The 24,748-nt window shown below is 44.5% G+C and overlaps 1 protein-coding gene across 1 annotated transcript in view; it reads right to left on the bottom strand.

The window, feature by feature from the left end:
* Nucleotides 1-1,720: 1,720 nt before the first annotated feature.
* IDH2 (isocitrate dehydrogenase (NADP(+)) 2) overlaps nt 1,721-24,748 on the bottom strand; it is a 31,995-nt gene continuing 8,967 nt past the window's right edge. The window contains exons 2-11 of the mRNA XM_066592762.1: nt 20,775-20,866; nt 18,099-18,264; nt 13,928-14,088; nt 13,709-13,852; nt 10,192-10,328; nt 8,355-8,506; nt 7,180-7,292; nt 6,478-6,575; nt 2,314-2,406; nt 1,721-2,068 (exon numbers count right to left, since the gene is read on the bottom strand). Of these exons, the coding sequence (XP_066448859.1) occupies nt 1,981-2,068; nt 2,314-2,406; nt 6,478-6,575; nt 7,180-7,292; nt 8,355-8,506; nt 10,192-10,328; nt 13,709-13,852; nt 13,928-14,088; nt 18,099-18,264; nt 20,775-20,866 (1,244 nt within the window). The 3' untranslated portion in view covers nt 1,721-1,980. The remainder of the gene's footprint in view (nt 2,069-2,313; nt 2,407-6,477; nt 6,576-7,179; nt 7,293-8,354; nt 8,507-10,191; nt 10,329-13,708; nt 13,853-13,927; nt 14,089-18,098; nt 18,265-20,774; nt 20,867-24,748) is intronic.

The following is a 24,748-nucleotide window of genomic DNA, read 5'->3' as shown; positions in this document are numbered from 1 at the left end:
CAATTATAAGACACTGAATAATATGCAACGTCAGGGTATTGCCTTTCCTTTGTGCATACAGGACAGGCATGTTACTGTCCACATATGGTTCTCCACCCTATTCCAAGGGGACAAGTGCCTTAAATAAAGCACAATGAAATATTTATCATTCCATATTATAAGTAGTTAGCAAATCGAAGAAATATGATTTCCATACATGTTTGAAGATAACAAATTGATACTTGCTGGTATCAAATTGCAGGATTGAGCCATCAGGACTTTCTGAATATTCCCAAAATAGTCAGGGTGAGGGCCCACAGTATCAGTGATATGGTCAAAAACCACACAATTCGTTTGGGGTGGGGGCGTAATCCCTGCTTCAAGTTTCACTACACCACTTTCTGGAGAAAGAACACTTCTCATCAGAACGGCTCTTCTGAAACTTTAATTCGAGAAGGGTTATAAAACTCTAGACATGCCCTATATTCAACTGGACAGTTCTTACTACACTGCGCCAGTTCTGAGACCCAATACTGGTACCACCCCTGGCATCTGTCATTCTCCTGCCCCTATGACGTTAAAGTGTGCAACCCAATGCTGAACTGGAAAGAACCTGAAAATCTAAAGTGAAAGTTGAGCCATTGTGTTCTTTACAAGTCATGGGCAGCATGATCTGTCCAAGAGATCAAGATTTGGCAGTAGAGCTATTTTTTTAATCTACGAGCCAATATATTAAGCTATTTTGCTGAATTGGACTTAAATGAGTTGTCTGCATAATAAAGCGCCTTTTAATAAATCTGTGCTGTAACAGTCAGCCGATACTCACCTCTTCCCCACTGGTGACTGATGATCTGGCAGATGTCACCTCACAGGCTGCAGTCAGCCTGAGCCTGTTGACAAACAAGTTGCTGCAGCCAGTGACAGCGCTCCGCTATGAGTGGTCATTGGCTGTGTATGTAGCATTAAAGTCCTCAAACTTCTATAAATTGCATTCTCACAGGCTGTTATTCAAGCCTATTAGTGTTGGTTGCATACAGGCCCAAGTCTTAATACTTTTTAAAAACATGCAGACAATAGGACTGTAGGCCCAGTTCACAGCATATTTTGAGCATTAATTCTGACAGGTTTTAACTGAGTGCTAAAATTGTGCACAATCTATGGAATCCATTAGGCCAGGCTCTCACAGCCATAAGTAAACCACTGTGGGGTCTTGCAGTGATTTGCAGCTGTGACCCTATGCACTGCCGTGTATGGCAGCGAAGTTGTACTGCGCATGACCACGTACTCACATATGCTGCCATTTTTGTTGCATGGATTCCATGCAGACGGCTTCCATTAAAGTCAATGGAAGCTGTCTGATCTGCAGCCATTCCACAATTGACATGTGGAAAGGCTGCAGATTCAGTGTCATCGCTAGGCAATGACATGGAAAAAGCAGGAGTTAAAAACTGCGCATGTCTGATGGCGAGCCATGCGGATCATCCACAGTACAGATGAAGAAAAAGCAGATATGTGCGGATGGTACTGCTTCCAGGGCTGGATTCCACATGCGGAGTCTGACCTGCCCGTGTGCAGGTGGCTGCACACATTTACCATGGCATGGAGCCAAATCTGCATGCAAATCTGTGGCAGAACTCCAAGGCTCAGCCTTGTATTTCTGCTACAGATCATATATCAGCTCTACATTGGAAGAGGCCATATGAACATTCACTTCTATTCAAACAAAACCATTCTCAACCAATTTACAAGGAGAAGTTTGATGTTTTATTTGCTTTACATGGCACCATTCGGGCAAGATGACATACAAAAGGTGCAGTAACCTGAAGTCAGGCAGTAAACAGGCAACAGACTTGTCCCATTGCTGCAACTGTGCAGGGTGTTAAATACAACCTGCATTAAACAGGTTAAAAAGTTTGTTCCAAAGTCACTCTAAGGTGACTTGCTATATTGAAAAGGTTAAAAATGAGGTAAAACTGTCTGGCCAATGAACTAGTGCAAACTTCATTTCTTTCCCAGTGCTTTGTCCAGGTTGTTCTTGATAGCGTCCAGGAAATCTGTTGTGTTCACAAAGTGCTCGTTGAGTTTGACACTGTAAGAGAAAACATACAGCAGTGAAACAAAGGTTTGACTTAAGGGTGCGTTCACACGTAGCAGATTTGGTGCATATTTCCTGCAGCCGAAACTCTGTGCAGACTTGACACCCACCAGCAGCAGACTTGGTCTCTTCAACTAAAAGTGACGTTTGCTGCGCATCTGTACCAAAATCTGCCACATCTGAACGCACCTTAAATGTTTTTGCAAAAACTTTGATGTCTTAAGTGACCAATCACTTACTTGCTTAAACCATGAATACAGGCAGCCAGATCCTTCGTCATTACACCACTTTCAACAGTCTCAACGCAGACCTTCTCTAGTTTCAAGGAAAAGCTGCAAGAAAGGAACATTTAGTTTAAAAACTGCATTGAGGCAGAAGGAAAAACTTCCTAGAATCTTCAAGTGTCTAGCTGGTTATTGTAGCAGTTTAGCAGCTTTGTATCCTGATGGCCATGAACAGCTGCAGACAAGCTCACAAACTATAGTCGTGTCCCATTTTAGTAAGTCTTAGTTTCTTCATTGCATAGTACATTAGTAATCCTCGGTTTTGATTTCTCATTTTAAAGAGACTCAATTTCTTAAATGAAAACCAGATACAGAAACATTACATTTATCTAATTTTTATTTTCAGATTGTAGATTTGTTTTATTTATTTTTAATTGGTTGAAGATACATGATTATGGGGGTGGCCATCTTGAGCTGCATTTCACAGCACTCAGTGGTATGCTTTACAGCTGTGTCATGGGCAATTCACACAATGGACAGAAGGGGACCCATTGACTTGTATGGGAGACTATTGTAGACTTGCTCTGACCTGTGCAGGGGTGATTTTGCAGGGAGGAGAGTAGATAGTTACAGCTGATCACCTATTGAAGGGTGGATGCTGCCTTATCTACATATAGGTGTTACCATCCTGCCAGTGAGGTTTGAGAGAGGACTGCTGTAAAGCTTCCCCTACAGATCAGGCAGCATCAGAGTATAGGGCTCTGCAGTTAGTGTGAAAAATGCAGGATTAAAGGGGTTGTCTCGCGAAAGCAAGTGGGGTTAAGCACTTCTGTATGGCCATATTAATGCACTTTGTAATATACATCGTGCATTAAAGGGGTTGTCCCGCGCCGAAACGGGGGTTTTTTTTTTTTCAAACCCCCCCCCCCCCCCGTTCGGCGCGAGACAACCCCGATGCAGGGACGTACAGAAAGCTTACCGGAGCGCTTACCTTAATCCCCGCGCTCCGGTGACTTCTATACTTACCTGTGAAGATGGCCGCCGGGAACCTCTTCCTCCGTGGACCGCAGCTCTTCTGTGCGGTCCATTGCCGATTCCAGCCTCCTGATTGGCTGGAATCGGCACGTGACGGGGCGGAGCTACACGGAGCCCCATAGAGAACAGGAGAAGACCTGGACTGCGCAAGCGCGGCTAATTTGGCCATCGGAGGGCGAAAATTAGTCGGCTCCATGGGAACGAGGACGCCAGCAACGGAGCAGGTAAGTAAAAAACTTTTTATAACTTCTGTATGGCTCATAATTAATGCACAATGTATATTACAAAGTGCATTATTATGGCCATACAGAAGTGTATAGACCCACTTGCTGCCGCGGGACAACCCCTTTAAATATGAGCCATACAGAAGTTATTCATTCACTTACCTTCCCTGCGCTGGCGTCCCCATGGCTCCGTCTAATTTCAGCGTCTAATCTCCCGATTAGACGCGCTTGCGCAGAAGGGTCTTCATCTGTTCGGCCTGGCATGAGCTGCATTCTGGCTCCACCCCCTTCTACGCGTCACCACATAGCTTCGCCCCCCGTCATGTGTGCCGATTCCAGCCAATCAGGAGGCTGGAATCGGCACGTGACGGGGCGAAGCTATGCGATGACGCGTAGAAGGGGGCGGAGCCAGAATGCAGCTCATGCCAGGCCGAACAGATGAAGACCCTTCTGCGCAAGCGCGTCTAATCGGGAGATTAGACGCTGAAATTAGACGGAGCCATGGGGACGGGGACGCCAGCGCAGGGAAGGTAAGTGAATACTTTCTGTATGGCTCATATTTAATGCACGATGTATATTACAAAGTGCATTAATATGGCCATACAGAAGTGCTTAACCCCACTTGCTTCACGAGACAACCCCTTTAAGGTTTTTTAAATTTGGATTGTAACACAAGTGTGATTTATATAATAGGTCATTTTCTGATGATGCTTTCTCTTCCAGTTGAATGGGAACCTTTCACCAGAAGTTGAAACCAACGTCATGCCATCTCTGTACGTAACATTAGCATCCAAGTCTGGCGTTTCCTTCACCACCCATATAACGAAAGGGATGAGGAATTGAAACGGTTTCAAATCTTTCAACTATACAGCGATTCTCTGCCCATGTAAATACACCCTCATTTAGGAGAGGTGCATAGATATTGCACAGAACCATTTTTAAGTGTGTATTTACATGGGTTATTTTCCTCTGATAGCAAGAGAATGGGGGGGGGGGGGGGGGGGGACGTAAATCGCAGCATGTTTTATTTCTTGGTTCCAGAATTGACCATTATGCCATAGGGAAGGGGGAACATGACTAAATGCAACTTTCATGCTAGAATGATACCATGTAGAACATGCATTTTTCATGTGCAGCTATGTGTTGCAAGGCACATTGCATGTACAATCACCGATTTAAGTGTGTGAAATCCGTTTAAGTTTCTTACACCAATATTGCACCTGCCTGTGTAAATACAGCTTCATTCAAACGAGACTGGAAAAGTCCTTCACACAAATTATATAGTAAAAAAAAAACTACTCTAGGATTTGTTTAAGAGCTTAAGAGGGCTTTCTATATTTATAGAGGTGCAGTACAACAATTGCAAGTTTATAACCCAATCACAGGAGACCCCCACCGATCTGGAGAACAGTACACCCGTGTCTGGCTCTGTCACTGTGGGCATTAAGAGTGAACAGCTGCAGTCAATGTGAACACTGTGAACACTGATTGCAGCTGTTGCTGGCAAGCGACAGCTGTCAGATGGCTGACACCCTGCAGTGTAGGGAGCAGGATTGCCTTCCAATGCCAATCAATACAAACCCCCAGCACCCAGGATGTAACTATGCTCTGGGGCATGACGGGGTTAAAGGGTAGCTGTCATACAGAGCATGCTGTCCAGTCTGCTGGCATCCTCTTCTGGGAATTACCATTTACAACTTAATTTATGGAGTTAATCCCCGCTTATATTAAGTTTAGGAATCCAGTGGAAGTTCCTACTGAGTGACAGCTGAGCCAAGAATGAGCAAGAACTTACATTACCAGCTACACAGCTACTCGCTCAGCTCTTCTCTACATCATGCTGCACACAAATATGAAAGGAACACGGTCATCTTGAAAATCTCATTTTAATTCTTTTACCTTAATCTGAGCAAGTCTGGATGCACATGAGGAAAAGCAAGTCATGCTTGAAGAACTCAGGCACAGCTTGTATCAGACAGAGCATTGCATTTTGTCTGTGAAAACAGCAGAGTATGGGAAATGGGGCAATTCTCTCTTATTTTATATATTTCCCTGGACAGCAGCTTGATAAATAAGGGGTTGTCCAGTTGTAAAGTGGTCTGTCCTTAGGCCATCAATGTAGAGCTCAGCAGAAGCATGCGGTTCGGGACCTCCACCAATCAGCTGTTCACTGAACCAATGTGCTTAGACAGACCATTTTTGGAGAAAAGTGGACAGCTCCATTCCCACTACAGTGGACAAATTTGGTATTCCAGGCAAAGTTCCTATTCACTAAACCTGCCACTGCAGTGAGGATGGAGCCATCTGCTTCCTGCAAAGTCCCCTCAAGAAATCTCAGCCACACTGTAGAAAAAAATCTGCAGCGTTAGTTGGCTTATTACGGATCTGTAATTCTTTAAATGAGGGTGAAGTCTGCAGATTATCTGTAAGGTGTGGCCACACACTAAGGCCAACCTCACATGGATGTAAACAAAAAACTGTGCAACGTTTGTGCCATGAGGCTTTTTTCGGTGTCCATTTTACTGTACTTTCCACCCACAGTGCATGTTCGTTTCCATGCAGGAAGCAAATGCACCAGTTGAAATGGCCAATTTATTCCAGATTTTTTTCTAACGCAATTCTGCAGAGTTTCATGCATCTCCTTGTGTATTGAGCACCCATTAACTTCTCTGGAGACCTCTGGTGCATAAATATGCAGAAACAGCATGTTTTGTGCAACCAAAAATGTACATGCAAAATATGTGCATGTGAACAAACCCATTGAAAGATTGCGTGCACAATACACAGTGAATGGAACCAAAGGGGTCCATGTGAAGGCAGCCAGAGGGTTCTGATTATTGTGTATAACACTATGGCAACCTTTGACCGCTAAAATTGCAAGTCTTTGTAAAACTACGAGATACATTGGAAAAATCCTTACTCAATCAGTTCTTGACTTCCATCCAGCTTTCCTCTGTGCTCTAAGCCCCGAGTCCATGCAAAGATGCTGGCAATAGGATTTGTACTTGTGGGACGGCCCTTTGTGTAGGAGGGGGAAAAAAAAAATTTAGTTTGTGAAGGTTTTCAGAACTGAAGGATAACTTGTACGTGCGCATCTCATCTAAATCTGTATTTAAGCTATAAGGTTTGCAGCTTTTCCCATATAATAACTAACACTAATCCGAAAGCTTTAAGACAAAGAAATTACCCAGAATTAAAGCTCCCATCTCCCTCCCAGACATATATGCTCATATATAGTATTATGCAAACGTTTTAGCCATGTGCATTTTCAAATACGCTGACTAAGCTTTCTGCAGCAAAATAACCCCAAACCAAAGCCAACGTCGTCAAGAAGCATTGGCAAAAAAAAAGAAAAAAAGAAAAAAGCTGAAAGTGATGAAATGGCCCCACAGAGCCCTGATCTTGACAGCCGGTCTGGGATTACATAAAAGATCTGGCCAAGCCTACATCTACAGATCTGTGGTTAGTTCTGCAAAGTGTTCGGAACTGATGCAGTTTAATGCAAAGGTGGTCACACTAAATATTGATTTGAGGTTTTGTTCATTCACCAAAAGCAAAACAACTTTAAAGCATTCTTTGCAGCGATCACTGTACATCTAATTGTCTTAGTTATGGAAGGCACCTTCTGATGTTCCCGGTAATGACGTGTAACTGTTCCGTGAGCAGCTTCTGCTTCAATGGTTTTTCCATCTGGGCACACTAGGACAGATGTCATTAATCCAAGGGAACCAAATCCTGGAAGAGACAAGTAAACCATATTTAGTACTATGGAATGAAGCATGATTGACCCTTCTATGAGGCACATGAGCCATCAGCCATACAGCATAGATGGTCCCCCTACACATGCATTCAGAAGACAATGTAAAGAAATGGCTCCCTTTGCAGTATAGAGCGATACGTGAAAGGTGGCATCAGCGTGATGAAACTCTTCAGAAGTTAGCAAGTTTCTAGTGAAGATGGTCCTTGTAGCTAAAGCATAGATTTTTTTCCTCTGAATAAAAGGTTCCTGGCAGCCATTTATCAGCCAAAGGCCGCCTGCACACGGGCAGAAATCCCGCTGCGCGATTTCCCGCGGGATCTCCGCCACTGAAAGCCTGCATAGGAGTGCATTACAATATGCACTTCTATGCAGACGGCCACGGTTTGGCCACGCGAAATGTCATGCGGCAAACAAACCGCGGCATGTCCTATTTCTGTGCGGGGCTCGCAGAGCCTCGCACAGAAACGTCACTCACCCGGCCGCCGGCTCCGGTCTGCGCCGGCACATGAAAGAGCCGGGGCCGCCGGGCGCGGGTGAGTATGCGCTGCTCCCTGCAGGGTCTGGGGTCGGGTCCTGCGGCGAGAATTCTCGACGACGGATCCGACCGTCTGCAGGCGGCCAAAACCAATCTACATACTCCTTAACATCCCCTGCAAGTCCACATCACTGGAGAGGATGTGCTACACCGTATGGCCGCTACAGGCAAACACCGCATTGCATACTGCTAAAGCGGGGCCCGGCGATCATTTAAATATTTTATAAAAGTGTCTTTAAGGCCTTTGCCAAGAATATATCGTCTCAAACTATACGTTAAAGTTAGATTCAGTCTCCCAAGTTGAGAAAACTTGACAGCCAAGAGAGCTTCCTCTTAAGAGCAGATCAGCATGGCACACTAGAAAATGCCACTACAGAGATCTTAATTTTTGAGCCATGTTTAATGTGGTTTTCCTAGTTACATTGTCAGATCGTAGTTCTGATCACTGGGAAGCCAAGTGTAGCCATGAACAAATAGATGTTAAGTATAAATGCAATCCTACCTTGAGCAAGGATATCAGATTGGACATCTCCATCATAGTTCTTGCAAGCCCAGACAAAGCCTCCAGAGGACTTGAGAACTTGGGCTACCATGTCATCAATGAGCCTGTGCTCATACCAAATCTTCAGTTTATCGAAATCTGGTTTGTAATGTCTAGAAGAGAAAAGCAGGATTAATTAAACATTAATGGACATACTAAAAACCAAGTGACTATCGGCCTATGTAAACAGGCAGTCATTAGCCTATGAAGAGCTGCCTGTTGGCAAAGAATGGAGCCGAGCAGGCCAAAGATCTCCGGCGCACTGCCTCCATTCAGTGAACGACTACCGCTTTTGTTTAAAAGCGCAGGAGCCCCAGATGTCCCATGTAAAGGTACCTTTAGGTTGGCAAAATCATCCTCCACTTATAGGAACACTAAGGCTAGAAACGATCAATAAATGTAGAAACTGGGGAATCTCGTTCACAGCTTTAGGCTAGTTTTACACAGGCCATTGAGATTTGTCCGCAAGAATACACAGGCTCCATATGGACATGGGAAATTTAAAAAAAAAGATAGGGCATGCTGTGATTTTTTCTTTAATCCCTCATCGCATCAGTCAAAACATTGCTGATGGTAAGAAAACCATTAGTTTCCTAAACTGCTTTTTTTAACTAATGCATCAGGTGAAAATCACGCAGTTTCTTGCTGAGGGCAGGGGTTAATCTCCTGCTGATCTGTTCATTTTTCACAGGGAGACTACTAAAGGGACAAAGTCAAGGAGATGCGGCTTAATGGCGTAGGCCCCCTGCACACAGCCAGATTTCTATTCTGAATTCCACAGCAAATACCTGCCATAGCATGCTATGGAACAGCAGTTTTTCCTGCCCATGAGCAGAAATAAATTGCAGCATGCTTTATTTTTAGGTGGATTCTGTGTGGAAGGCTTCTATTGAAGATAATGGAGGCAGTCTGACCCACAGTCCTTCCACAATCATTGCGGAAAGGCCACGGAATCTCTGCCATCGTCTAGCGACTGTACGGCATAATCTGTACTGCGCAGGGCCGGCACATCTGCAGTACAGAATATGAAGAATTTGGACAGGTACGCAGGGTCGCCGGGTCGGATTCCACTGCAGGATCCCACAATCCAGAATCGGACCTGGTTGTGTGCAGGCGGCCTTATCCTACTGCAGACAGGGCAGAGCAGGGGGCTCCTGCTGCAGCCAGTCTGCCCTACAGCCAGCTGTAGAATGTGAGGAGGAGAGCTACACATATATATTTAGCTTTAACCCTTTCCAATCCACTGACCTCTGAAGACATTATGATTTAAGGCTGCACAGCTCCGATGTTGGAAGACATCCATCGGGAGTTCTCTTACTCTATATTGCCAGCCTCTCTGCTGTCAGAGCCTATCTAACGTGTCACCTCATGCAGTACTGGCTTTAGTCAGCACATAGTGCTGTTTAACGGCAGAAAAAGAGTAAGCCCCCTAGGAAAACCAGAATACAAATTGGATTGGAAAGGGTTAAGTGTAATTACGAAAAAAAGTAAAATGAATGCACAAACAATCCCGCTTGTTATTCAGGATACTAAATGAACACTGAACAGATTGTGTACAGTAGCTTGAAAAAGTTTCCTAGTTGGACATCTAGGTTTGTCACCATCTGTCACCTAGAAGGAAATCCCAGAGGTCCACAGTCCCTCAAACACAAAAGACCATTTCAAAAAGATATTTAATGTGACCTAATTTTTTTCAGAAGGCAGAATAAAAACCCCCACACAGCTTTGTGAGTCATTCAAAGTTTGCAATTTGATACCCAACCAATATGTGGAAGAGTTTGATTCCTTTTGTACGTACTTCTCAAAGATCTCCTGGAAGATGTCCTTGAACCTGCCATCGTAAGCCTTCAGTATGGTGTTCTTTGTGCTCATGTACAGAGGCCATTTCTTCTGAATAGCATACTGGAAGCAGCTGTGTGCGAAGCCAGAAATAGACTGCAAACAAAGCAAAGTTTATATAGCTCAAAGTCAATACAGATTTGATGCTAGAAACTTGATTTGATGACAGTTTTAAGGCACTCCAATTTAGCTTCCTGAAGTTTAAATTTAACAAAATTAAGTTTACCTTAACCCTTTAACGCTATGACGTAAGTTTATGTCCTGGCGGGGTGGTGAAGTTTACGTCCTGGTGCACCAAGTCAGGTGGATGGTGCAGGATCAGAAGCGAGCCCGCACCATTCTGTAGTCAGAGCCAGCTGTGACAGATACCCATCTCCGGTATTGCATGGAAGGTTGGCTAAGAACTTCGATCTTTGCTGGTAACCCCCAACATACTGTGATCTGTTTAGATCACAGCATGTAAAGGGTTCACGGAAGGCTGACAGGTCACCAAGGCAACCGGATGCCAGATACAGATGTCACGGCTTGCCATTGTTCATCAATTCTGGCATTTTTTTTTTTAATCACAGAAGTCCTGCAATGCATTTTCACAGCTGTTAGGCCTCATGTCCACTAGGGCATTCAGGCCTGCGCAGATTCTAAATGCAGAATCCTGCAGCGGGTTTCACCTTTCCTGCATACATGAGGGCTATAAATTAATAATACTCACCTATCTGGACGCTGCAGATTCCTACCCGTCATGGCCAGATCTTTCCTTCTGCATGTGCATGCGCCGTGCCTTTTTTTGAACCACTGCTTTCCTACGGCAGAGCGGAAATTCAGCTGCGTGTGCCGCGGATATGGACGGCTTCCATAGGCTTCAATGGAAGCCTGCGGGAGCCGTCCATGGGGGAAACCACAAAAAAAATTGAGCATGCTGCGGGTGACTTCCCGCACGTGAGATCCGTGTGGATTTGTTAAATCCATTTTCCTAGTGAACATGAGGCCTTAGGGTTTACATCCCCTATAGGGACAAAAATATGTAAAATTTACAATAGCCCTTTTGTGCACTTTGTGTAAAATAATAATTTTACATATTTGGCATCATCGTACCTGTAACGACCTGTACAATAAAATGAACACATTTATCCCACACAAAAATGCTTGTTTTGTTAGTTTTGGGAGGCTAAACAAAATACCGTATATACCGGCGTATAAGACGACCCCCCAACTTTCACCTTATACGCCGGGAATACAGCAGAGCAAAAAAAAAAAAACAAAAAAAAAAAAACATTACTCACCTCCCCCGGCGTTCTGCGGCGCTGTTGCAGGATGTCGCTCCCTCCTGGTCCCCGGCAGAGCATTGCTTTCTGGACGCAGGGCTTGAAATCCCCGCCTCCAGAAAACACACGTGCCTTCAGCCAATCACAGCCATTCAATGATGTCATTGAATGGCTGTGATTGGCTGACGGCGTGTGTTAGTTAATCACAGTATTAGCTTTCTGGAGGCGGGGATTTCAAGCCCTGCGTCCAGAAAGCAATGCTCTGCCGGGGACCAGGAGGGAGCGACAGCCTGCAGCAGCGCCGCAGAACGCCGGGAGAGGTGAGTAATGATTTTTTTTGACACTTTTTTGTATTACCGGCGTATAAGACGACCCCCGACTTCAGAGTAGATTTTTCGGGGTTCAAAAGTAGTCTTATACGCCGGTATATACGGTAAGCATTTTGTTTTTTTTTTATCAGAAAAGATGTATATTCCCCAAACTATTACATGACTAGCTGCAGTTTTTATTGGTAACAAACAAGCCCTCAGAACTCTGAGAATTTTTTTTTTTTTCAAAGAAAAAAAAAAGCGTTATTGTGCAAAAGTAGAAAAACCTTACAATTTTATTGTCAAAATTGTACAAGTCCGTAGGGGGAAAATAAAAATCTCATTTATGCTGCATGATTAGCATTGTCCAAAAATAGTCGTTTGTGTTGGGTTTTCTCCCTTTTCTAATATTTTTTTACAATACATTATATGCACCCAAAAATTGTACCAATAAAAACTACAGATAGCAATGCATAAAACAAGTCCCAATACTGATAGAAATTTTTAAAAAAATTATGGATTTTGAGAAGTAGAGATTAAGATCCCAAAAAACTACCATGCCTTTAAGGCTCAATGTCCCCAGGTAGATCTGATTTGTAGAAGTTCAGCAAATCAAGCCACCCACAGGGATACATGGGTGTTTGCAAGCACAATAAAGCACGCGTGCCGTCTATTTGAATTGCTGACTGACTGCGGATTCTGCAAGAAAGCACGAGTTTGAAAAAAAAAAAAAAAAAGAAAACTCCATTGCACATGTGTGCTGGCCAGCACATCCGCAGTGAAGAAAAAGACCCGCAGAAGGCCCGGACAGGTAGCTAGAAATCCCGTGTCCTCCACTTCAGGCTCCTGCATGCAGAAACCAATCCACCTATGGGCATGAGGCCTAAGGGACTTAAAGGGGTTGTCCCGCGGCAGCAAGTGGGTCTATACACTTCTGTATGGCCATATTAATGCACTTTGTAATGTACATTGTGCATTAATTATGAGCCATACAGAAGTTATAAAAAGTTTTATACTTACCTGCTCCGTTGCTGGCGTCCTCGTCTCCATGGTTGCCGACTAATTTTCGGCCTCCGATGGCCAAATTAGCCGCACTTGCGCAGTCCGGGTCTTCTGCTGTCTTCTATGGGGCCGCTCGTGCAGAATGCCGGCTCCGTGTAGCTCCGCCCCGTCACGTGCCGATTCCAGCCAATCAGGAGGCTGGAATCGGCAATGGACCACACAGAAGAGCTGCGGTCCACGGAGGGAGCAGACCCCGGCGGCCATCTTCAGCAGGTGAGTATGAAGACGCCGGACCGCCGGGATTCAGGTAAGCGCTGTGCGGTTTGTTTTTTTAACCCCTGCATCGGGGGTGTCTCGCGCCACACGGGGGAGGGGGGGGGGGGGTTAAAAAAAAAAAAAACCCGTTTCGGCGCGGGACAACCCCTTTAAGCACAAGTACTCCTGCAAATGACTACAGATATTTTCATCAGTTCGTGCTACAGATTAGTCCAGCACTAATGTTATACTACAGTGGATTACACTACTGTGATGCTGTAGTTGTGGGCTTCTTGTCTTTGTGACCAGTATGACTAATAAATCCTATACTGATATTAGAAGTTGTGCGAACCACCATTCTAAAGATCTGTCTCTTCTCCAACCTCTGCTGTTAGTTACGAGTCATATTTGATATTTAGGAGTACACAACTATAAGGGGATGTTCTACAGGTTGGAAAATACTACAGCTTCTCTGTAGTGGAATTAGCTGTAGGAAAGCCACAGCATTTACAGTACAAGTATTGGGATTGTAGAAGGCCCATTCACATCCTGCAGTGTAAACCGACACATCAATTTATGCTGCAGATTTTCATAAGAGTAAGATCTGCAAAGTGTATATACCTAAAGTCTGTTTCACTTTAGTCCTTACCTCATCGGTATTGTACATTCCCATGCCTACACCGCCTGCAGGAAAGTCAAACACCTCCCATTCCTTAGCAGCCGAGCCATCAGTCGGCTTGAACACCATTGTGAATTTTCCAGCTTTATCAACCACAAAGTCTGAGGCCTTGTACTAAAACAAGAGGAAAGTCGTCAATGAAAGGACAAAGTTGTATCAAGCAGCCATGAACTGAGGAAGTGATCCTACCTGATCCCCATGTGCATGTCTACCAATGGTGATGGGCTGAGTCCATCCAGGAACCAGGCGAGGAATGTTCTTGCAAATAATTGGCTCACGGAAGACTGTTCCACCCAGAATATTCCTGATCGTTCCATTGGGGCTCTTCCACATCTTTTTAAGCTTAAACTCTAATATTCAAGAAAAGACAACATCTTAATACTGGTGACATCTATGCACAAGAGGTTTTGCCACATGAGTTACAAACGCAGCATCCGCCCCTCTCCAGGAGGCCACCACTGCTTATCTATTCAAGAAGCCACAATTTCATGTGAAGTTGGCTTTGAATGTCAAGATGGAGGACAAAAAGTGCTTATGCTTCTGGACTGAGTTCATCATTCAAGTGTTGGAGGATGAACCAGGGTCAGCCTTTTGTCATACACCAGGCATACCACTGGATGGCAGTCTATACCATAGCCCTGCCATTAAAGCCTCACTGGAATCACATCTAGGGAGCCAAGGGAAAAGAACGCTAACATTTTACAGCAGTTCTCTATACCCTTGTGAAATACTCTGCATACACTGCAGACACTGCATACCCTGAGGCTGCCTTCACACGTGCGAGAAAATCATGTAATTTGAGAGAGAAAATGCAGAATTATGAAATCCATAACATTTAATTTGGCTCCATTCCCATGTGTGATTTTGTGATATTTGGAAATCGCTGTATGCCATATCTTTCTGCATTTTGTCATTTTTTTTCTCACCCATGTTTCCCTATGGAGCCTCTGATTTATTGCATAAACTTGCGATGTTTTTTACATTAGCAACACCTGTTGTAGTCTATTCACACAAGTAAAATGCAAAAAAGGCAGCAGTAATGCGAGATTTTGCAGTAAAAAGCATTGCTGATGCTCAGACATCACGTGAGCGAATGTCATATTGCTGCGATTTCCTTGCAGCGCTGTCACGCTCTCCTATGAAGTAAACCAGAGTGAAGGGTGCTCTAAAAGCCACCATGTCAGCGACTGCATATCGAGTATGTGTCATGAGCAAACAGGAGAACCTGAAACTCCTCTGATGGATGTATGAACGCACACCTCAAGGATGAAACAAAACTCATTTTGGACCTTTATATGGGACTATTTGTTCCGAGGTTCTGTTCACATGCGTTGTGTTTTGTTAAAGTGTAATCTACAATACTGCGCTGCAACTGTTGCAGACACCACCACTGCCCACTAGCCTCACTGACTAATGAGGGCCAACACTTTGCCAGAAAAAAAACAAAACAGCAATGCATGCAGTGATATTGTAGCCAGATGTGAAGAAACGTATGACTGCTCCAAAACATGAACTTGGCCATTAACCGCTTAACCCCTTGAGTGGCGGGTTTCCTATGACCCTGTCGTACCCACCAGGGCAGGTTTTTTTAAATGGGCCACTTATTTAATTTCAACTAATTTTCCAGTTGCGTTCCAAGAGCCATAACTTTCATTTTCGGCCATATGAGGGCTTGTTTTTTGCAGGACAAGTTGTACTTTTTGATGGCATCATTTTTGGGTATATATAATGTATTGCATAACTTGTAAAAAAAATTGTAGGGAGATTGGGGGAAAAAATTCTGCCATTGGTTTTTTGGATTTCATTTTAACTGCGTTCAGCTTGCAGAATAAATAATGTGATATCATTCTGAGTCAGCACGATTCCGGTGATACCAAGTTTATACAGTTTTTCTATGTTTTGCTATTTTTGTACATTTAAAACTTTTTTCAAAAGTTTGCTTTTGTGTCGCCACATTCCAAGAGCCGTATTAATTTTATTTTTCCATTGCCAGAGCCTAGAAGGCCGTGTTTGCTGGATGATCTCTAGTCTTCGTTTATCAAATTTTTTGGAACATGTAAAATTTTGATCACTTTTTATTCTATTTTTTTCTACAGGCAAAATTAACAAAATCTGTAATTCTGGCATGAGTTTATTTTTCACTGCATTCTCTGAGCAGTATAAATAATATATTAAAGTAATTCTACAGGCCGGTACAATTATGCCAATACCAAAATGTAGTAGTTTTTTTCTTTCACGACTTTTTCAAACTTTAAAAGTAATGAAAGTTTTAATCACCCTCCTTTTGCCATATCTATAATAAAAAATCTAAATCAAAAGAATGCATATTTGGTATCGTCACGTCCGTAAAAGTCCAATCTATCAAAGTAGTGCATCATTTAACCCGCACGGTGAACGTAGTCCGACAAAAATGAACGCCACAAATGCACTTTCAGTCACCCTATCTCCCAGAAAAAAATGCAATCAAAGGAGATCAAAAAGTCGAATGTATTCCGAATTAGTACCAACGTAAACTACAGGACATCCGGCAAAAAAATGAGCCCTCACTTAACTTCGATGGAAAAATAAAAAAAAAAAGTTATTGTGCGCAGAAGATGCAGCAGAAAATTGTAAAAAATTTAATGTCTTTGGAAAAAAAAAAACACAAGTACTACAGGTTTGGTATCACAGTAATTGCACTGTCCCATAAAATTATTATGCCGTTTGTTGCAGTTTGTGCGCTGTAGAAACAAAAAACACTGAAAGTTGGCAAAATGTTTTCAGTTTACCCCACTTAGAATTTTGTTAAAGTTTTTCAGTACATTAAATAGCACCATTGAAAAATACAACTTGTCCTGCAAAAAACAAGCCCTCATACAGCGACGTCGATGGATAAATAAAGGAGTTACAATTTTTAAATGGGTGGGGGGGGGGGGGGGGGGGAGAAATGGGGAAAAAAGGGGTTAAATAGTGTACTAACTTCCTTCTCAGGGTCATTAGGACGCTGGGATACCACGTGTAATTTTTTTTTTTAACTTTTTACAAATTAAGGGAGACAAGTCTTTTAATTTTTTTTAATTTTGGCCCTTTAGACGACTTCCACAGAGATGCATCAGGACCCCCTGATCACATTCCGGGGGTCTGATGGTGACAGCCCTTTACATGCTGCAGTTACAGACTGCAGCATTCAAAGGGTTAACAGCAGAGATTGAAGGTTTTCTCTGATCTCTGCTGTAAGAGCTGGTGCCTGGCTGTCCTCTGACAGCCAAGCACCAGCTTTCCCTGCCACAGAGACCATCGATGGTCTGTATGGCAACCTTTAAACAAACCAGTGCAGGACTTGGAATATCTTCCTGCTTCTGTTTTTCAAAATCCAGCACTGGTTCTCTGTGGGATTGTGCTCTGCAGCTCCCATAGTGAAACATAGCCGGGAAATCCTCCAGGCTTTACTGCTATGGGCAGTGGAGCTCGTCCGGAAAATTTCAAGGCATGCCACTCAAGGGGTTAAGGGTTTGTACAGAAGAGAATTGGAGGTTGATCCTGCTCCATACAATGTGGGTGCCAGCTGTTTCTTAAAGCCGACAGCTGCCCACAACAGCTCTGATGAGCGTTGCTGGTGATTGGAGCTGTTAACCTATTACGTGCTTCCAATTCTAACAGCAGCATTTAAATGCCCCAATTGATGATCAGGGGGTCTGACAGGCAAACAATACTTTGAGCCAATCTAGGACCCAGGACTGACTGCACCACTTTCTCTTTAGGTGTCACTTATTGCAACAAGTAGAGGTCACTTCCATGCGGTTAATATAAGTGTACTGTCCTTCTATAAACAGTGCAATAAAGGTCTGGGAAGACCTAATCAATGCCAGCTTCTCTTCAGTATCCAAGAATTACAAGTGAGAGGATTTCAACATTTATCCTATGAAAGATACCTTAATCACTTGTTTTTAGAATGCACTGTGAATAGTGAAATCCCCAACTAAGGATGCATTAATGTTACTTACTGGAAAAGTTGTAACCCATGGAGCTTATTTAAATGTAGAGCTACAACACACCCAAATCAGATACTATTAGGGTGTGCTTAAATGAGCGTATTGTTACGAAATTACCTTGCATGCAGCACATACACAATGACATGCGTACTTGCTGCATGCTGACAGTCCCCATACACCATGTTTGCTCCCCCCCCCCCCCATGTGTATTTCACATACTGTGTGCGAGGCACAATTGAAAGTCAATGAGCGTAGTACCGCATATTACGTGTACCAAAACTGCACGAGTAATACATAGTAGCATATGTGCATGTGAGAGCCCTTAGACATAAGAGCATAGTAAAAAGTGAATGGGTGTCTTCACATTCAAACATGTTTTTAGCCAATACCTTCTACTCGAGCCTCATCAGGAGTGATCGTAGCACACTTCACAGCAACACTGTACTTCTTAGTAGCCAGAGCAGAGTCTATGGTAACCTGGTCATTGGTTTGTTCACGATATGGAAGACCAAGGTCGTAGTATTTCAGCTCAACATCAACATTAGACAGGATCAACTGAAAGGAAAAAAAACATTTGTCAAAAGACAACCATCTCAAGTGGATTCCAGCCTAAACCTTAAAGGGGTTCTGTCATTAAAAACAAAAAATTATATACTTACCTATTGCTCCCCAGGCAACCTTACCTCTCCTCTTCTCCTCCCAAATCTTCTCCTGGATCGTCTAGCAGCTTGTGTCACATGACCTGCAGCTACCCGATTTAGCTGGATCCGGTGATGTAACGTACATTGCGCTACATTCTGCTTCCTGCAGGTCAATGTACGCATACGTCACTAGTGACGTAGCGTTCATTGCCCAGGCAGGGAAGTAGTGGGTGTACACCACTGTTGGGCTGCTTGACAGCCAGGTGACGCCCCCACTTCCTCATTGGCTGGGCGCATTGATAGGGGGGTACCGGAAGGCACAGGGGAGAAGGCACAGCAGCGGCAGCGCAGAGGCGCATCAAGGGACAAGGCAGAACAGCGGGCCAGCAGCAAAGGCTCCTGCGACACAGGAGCTTCAGAGTGGGGGTCCTTCAGCGCCAGAGCATCAGGGGAGAAGGCAGAGCAGCGGTACAACAGCGGAGGCTCACAGCGGGGGAACGACACAGCCGGAGCAGTGGACCAATAGCGGAGGCTACAGCACCGCAGGGGAGCATGACAACAGGGGACGGAGAGCAGAGCATCAGCAGGGCAGATCCTTGTCTGCAGGGGGGGGGGGGGGGGGGGGGGGGGAGGATGGAAGAGCCAGGAGCAGGAACTGAGCTCCCTCCCCCTCTCTGCCTCCTCTCCGCCCCTCTGCACTATTTGCAATAGGAGGTGGTGAGACGGGGGCGGAGCTAGGTTGCACCGCTTAGCTCCGCCCCCGCTCCTCCCCTCCCATTGCAAATAGTGGTGAGGGGGCGGCAGCTCAGTTCCTGCTCCTGGCTCTTCCATTCTCGCCCCTGCAGACAAGGACAGCGCGCGCATATGCATATATATATGCATATATATATATATATATATATATATATATATATATATATATATATATATATATATATATATATATATATATATATATATATATATATATATATATATATATATGTATGTATATGTGTTTTATAAATATCTAGTGTGTGTGTGTGTATCTCTATCTGCGTCTCTGCGGCTACCCATCTCTCTGCTTGTGTATATACAAGCATATACATACATATATGTGTGTGTGAGTGTATGTATGTATGTATGTGCGTTTGTATATATGTATATATGCACTTGCATATTTGCCTTGTGAAAAGTTGGTCTGAGTTACTTGGACTGAAATAGTGCTCACTTATGTAAAATCAGCCAAAGATTGTAAGGAAGATCTGGAAGCCCTTGGGAAGTGTTGGGTGTTCAGGGACAGAGGACAGGGAGAAACACTATCAGATTTTGGTGGACTGCAGGCAGGGCTGCACAGCTCCAATCACTGCACTGGATCACTGGATGGGCGGAAGTAGCTTTGTGAGGGCGGAAGTGGTCAGCACAGCAAGGGGTGCTGGGAGATGACCTAGCAGGAGGGGCTGAAGATGTAAACAGAGCATGGAGGTGAGAAATGGAGCCTAGGTAAGTACTACTTCTGAAAAAAACGTTTTGTATGTGTTATTTACCACAGCCTGTGCCGGCAGGGCAGATTTACTGGAGAAAAAAAATACAGATTGTAATGACAGAACCCCTTTAAGATCAGCGTCCGACGACAATCAAAAAGAGCGCAGCTTGTCAGAATAGACTGCTTTTAGGGCAGTTCTTCCAAAACATGTACAGCTATAGCGCTCCCCAGCTTGCTGCGCAAACAGCATGTGTGCTGCGAGTTCTGCCCTATTCACTGCACCCAGTGAACCATGCTGTGCAGAGATCTACTTTGGCATTACTATGCCAGCACAATAATGGTGGCAAAATCCACATCGGTGGTCTTTCCTACAGGCTCTCTGTAAGGGCATATGCTCACACATACATTAAGCAGCAGGTTCTGTGGTGGAACCACCTGTAGAAAGTGGATACGATTTTAGCAACACTCCAAATGTTGTAGGGAAAAACAAAAGTTACCAGTGGCATTAAAATGCAATGTGGATTTTTAACCCCTTAGTGACCAAACCTGTTTGCACCTTAATGACCAACTAATTTCAGTTTTTTTATGGTCATATTCCAGCAGCCATAACTTTAAATTTTCCGATGACAGCCATATCTTTTTTTTTTTTAACCAGCCAAGTTGTCTATTTCAGCGCTGATTCCACACATATGGCTTTCATTGAAGTCAATGGAAGCAGTCTGAACCGCAGCCCACCCACAGCAGATGGGCCACGGAATCCGCATCATGATCACCTAGCAACAGCACGGGACATCTGCAGCACAGAAAAGATGACAAACAGGTACGCGGTGATCAGCAGCCGGGCACAGGGTCAGATTCCACTGCGCTATCCCGGATGCAGAATCCCACCCAGCCATGTGCATTCAGCCTAAGATTTGACATTTGGAGGAGCACCAATATAAAAGCACTCCACACTGTACCTTCTCCTTGATGAACTCCCAGATGATGCGGGTCATCTCATCCCCATCCATCTCCACCACCGGGTTCGCTACCTTGATACGTTTGTCTGCATCTGCAGATTTAATGGAAAAAAAATGGGAGTAAATAGACAGTGAAACATGGTGGAAGCGCAAGTAATGCCAACCAAGGATCTCTTTAATAAGCAGCTGCCAGTCTTTAGTGCAAGTAGAGTCGTAAAGGATTTTCCAGTTTATTAAAAACTTAACTCTTCTAAAACGTTCTATACTGTTTCTTGCAAGTTTCAAGGTCTGTCTTCTGCAAGTGATGGGCAGATTCATGACTTCTTGAGAATGAAGTCTGTACAGGTCCAACACTTCAGGGGTTAATCCAGATGTTTTGGTGCTAGTATACACCATAAGGCTGCACACAGATAACTGTCAGTCAACTACAACTAATTACTTTACGATGGGTCTGCCTGTGTTAGGGCTCACACGAGCGTCTTACTGCATACCACATGCACTGGGTGTGCATAATACGCAGTAACTTTACATTCCTGTCAATGGTGCCTCGCAGTGCACGTGCAAAAAAAAAAAAGCATGAGGCATGATTTTGGTGTGCATTACACACAAATATACATCAAGATAGTGTATGGGGATTTGTCAGCACGCAGTAGTATGCAATGTGGCGTATCGCTGTGCGCTCCCCGCATGGTAAGACACTCATGTGAGAGCCCTTTAGAGAATACAATACATGCTAAAACTAAAAAAGCTGAAACAAGTGAATACCATAACGAAGACATTTCCAGTGGTGATCTGCCTGTTTAAACACTCTGCATGCGCACTAATGCCCTTAGTGGCGACGTCCGCACTCGTGCAGTCGTTTAGACCACTGTCCTCCCGTCTAAATGGCTCTTAACGTGGCACGGATTGAGAAGTCATTCACTTTAAGTGTTTGGTTTGTAGAAAAACTAAAAACCAAGCAACTATCAGCCTGTGTGAACAGGAGTCTGCTTAGTGCTTGAGTCTCCTGTTCACTGTGAATGGAGGTGGGCGGCTAGAACGATCCCAGCTCGCTCTGCCTCCATTGATTTGAAAGCCCATCTCCCCGGTGCAAGAGTCTGCGGCAGTCCATGGGACGGCTGTCAGGTGCTTTTGCATCCAGGACTCGTCTCGTGTAAAGGGACCTTTAAAGTAAAAACTAAAGATGAACCGTTTGACCCCTTTGCAATGGGTTAAGATAAGAGCTTTGGTGCTAGGCCAGTCAAGCTGATATTTGCTGCCTCTACTTATTTGGCCAACAGTCATCCCCTGGACGTCACACAAACCTATGTAGTTGACTTTAGCAATAAAACCAAGAGAATAAAGCTAAAGTAGAAACTGCAGGTGAAGTGAGCAGTTGGATAGTTCTTGGGGATCTCAGAAGGTGGACCAGCTGTAATCTTATAGTCATATCATTCAGCAATATCCATGTTTACAGATGGGCCCATATTGCTAAACCGATGTTTATGTAAATGAGTATTTGAATCTATTAAGTGACTTATCAGTGCCAACAGCACGCCATGTACCATTAGTGCCTGGAACCCGTGTTTGGCATTTAAAGGCTCACAGGTTTTAAAGTTACACCTGAACATTTAAATAGGGCCAATCACTGGAGTTAGTGAGGCTGGCAGCAGGGCTCTGCAGACACCACCTTACTGGCTCTGTCCCAGTTTATCCCCCTACACTCCTTTGCTCAGACAGGCTCTGAGGTCCCGCTCCCTGCAGTCAGTGTGTCAAGTGGGCGGACCATGTCTGAAAGTCCAAATCTCAGTCAAACGCAGTAACCAGATTCTACTGCATTTTCAGCAGTGCTAAAAATGCACCCAATTCACTTCAATGGGCAAAGTCACATTTTAAAACACAGAAACGCATAATAGAACAGTGTTAAAATTGCTGCATTTTAGCACGTCTGGGAAAATCTATTGAAATCAGTGGTAGCGTTTGATAGCATTTAGCGCTGCGCTGAAAACACAGGGTTAAACGGTGGAGAAACGCATAGCCATTCAACTGACCAGCAAGATCAGTCACTACAATGAAGGCAACTGATGACAGTAAGGCCATTTACACACACGGCCGCAGCAAAGCACCGCGATTTCAATTGTGCATTGTATTAACTTATGTTTTTAGCTGCGTTTTCGAATGCAGGTTACGGTGTTAAGACCCATTCACAGGACGTGTGTCAGGCAAACGATGCCCAACACTCGTCCCCCTGTCACTGTGCTCCTGGACAGGAGCTAGCAGAGCTGGCTGGGACACGGAGCGGCCAGCAGGGGGGCGGGGCAGTGCAGGAGATTTCTCTCCTCTCGCTCCCCACCCCTATCCATCGAGATACACAACAGCCGTTCACTACTGAACGGCCACTGTTTAAACTGCACGGTGAGCTTCATCGCTGATAGTTTATGCAGCATAAACAATGGATGATCAGCTCATCGCTCAGTTTAAACAGTGGCCGTTCAGTAGTGAACAGCTGCTGTGTATCTCGATGGAGAGGGGCGGGGAGCGAGAGGAGAGAAATCTCCTGCACTGCCCCACCCCCCTGCTGGCTGCTCTGTGACCCAGCCAGCTCTGCTAGCTTCCATGCAGGAGTGCAGAGACACGGGGACGAGTGTTGGGCATAGTTTGCCTGACACTTGTCCTGAGTAAATGAGCCTTTAAACAGCACTTTTTAGCGCACCTCATCATTGTGATGGGTGATTAGGCGCTTTAAAAAGCACAAAAACAGGCCATAAAAGCAGACAGCGCACAAAAACTGCAGTGTTAGAGACTGCCGCATTTGAGCGCAGGTCTGCGAGGCCCCATTGAAATAAATGTGAGCGTTGTACAGGGACCTTCAAAACACCGCAGTAAGAAGTGCATGTGAGAGCGGGGCCTAAACCTGCTGTGTCATTTTAGGGCCCATCCACAGGTGCATTTTCTGTCAGTGTAGGGATCCACTACAACGCAAGGAACCGTGAAGTGGTTAGTGGGCTCATGTATCTTGGCCAACATCCAACCAATGCCTTGCATTTATTATCTATCGTTCACATGCAGTGTGGCATTAAGACTCCAGGGGGAGCCCAGGGTGGCAGTACCAATGTGGTTCACTGATGGATATGCAGGGCAACCCGACGAATTATCATGGCGTCATTAATAGGTTGCTGGTCTGCATGGTGAACTACATATATCAGAATGGTCTGGCACCCTGTATCCACTATGTATGGGAGTTTACACCAAGCAGTCCCCCCCCTCATTATCAGGAGGCAGTGTGAGTGGTTGTTATATCGGTGTCCTCACAGGTGTTATTGGCTCCTCCATTTGGTAGTCAGCGACCTGCATGGTGAGAGGAGGATGCATCTATATGCACTCCTCACTCAGTAAGTAACGGCCATTTTCTGTGATTGTTTCTAATTCTTGATTTCCCCTTCTGTGATGCTTCTGTCAGTAGTGAGTTTGTGTTTGTGGACTGAAGACACGGTAAAGTAAACTAGTGCATTCAGATGGGTTTTTACATGGGCCAATGTTGCAAGAAAGAAAAAACCCTAAGGGCTATTGCCCACGGATGAATGTCTGTCTTCCGTGTGGCCAAATAACGCAGCTATTTGGTTCGATTCAACCCAATAGCTTTTCTGCCCGTCAGTGCTCACATGTGCGATTCTACCACAGATTTCCGTTGCAGGAAAAAAATTGCAGCATGTTCTATTTCACCGCATTTTTCCACAGCAGAGGTCTCCATTAATATAGTATTAATGAAGATCGCGGAAAAACACACGTTCCACCAGCAGGGACTTTCTGTTTACCACTGCGGTACTTCCACAGCGCAAATTCGTGGGCATATCCTGCTCAGTCCATGAGGCCTTAGTGATGCAACATTGATACAAAGGTGAATGAGGATTCTACAACTGAGGGGCAGGTCTGCCCTACTTGATGCAGACTTTCTGCTGCAGAAACCCCCCAGCAGATCAGCAGCCTATAATACC

Source organism: Eleutherodactylus coqui, chromosome 2 (assembly GCF_035609145.1).
Source record: "Eleutherodactylus coqui strain aEleCoq1 chromosome 2, aEleCoq1.hap1, whole genome shotgun sequence".
Taxonomy (NCBI): domain Eukaryota; kingdom Metazoa; phylum Chordata; class Amphibia; order Anura; family Eleutherodactylidae; genus Eleutherodactylus; species Eleutherodactylus coqui.
Note: the sequence above shows the minus strand (reverse complement) of the source record. Positions and strands in the feature narration are given on the sequence as shown.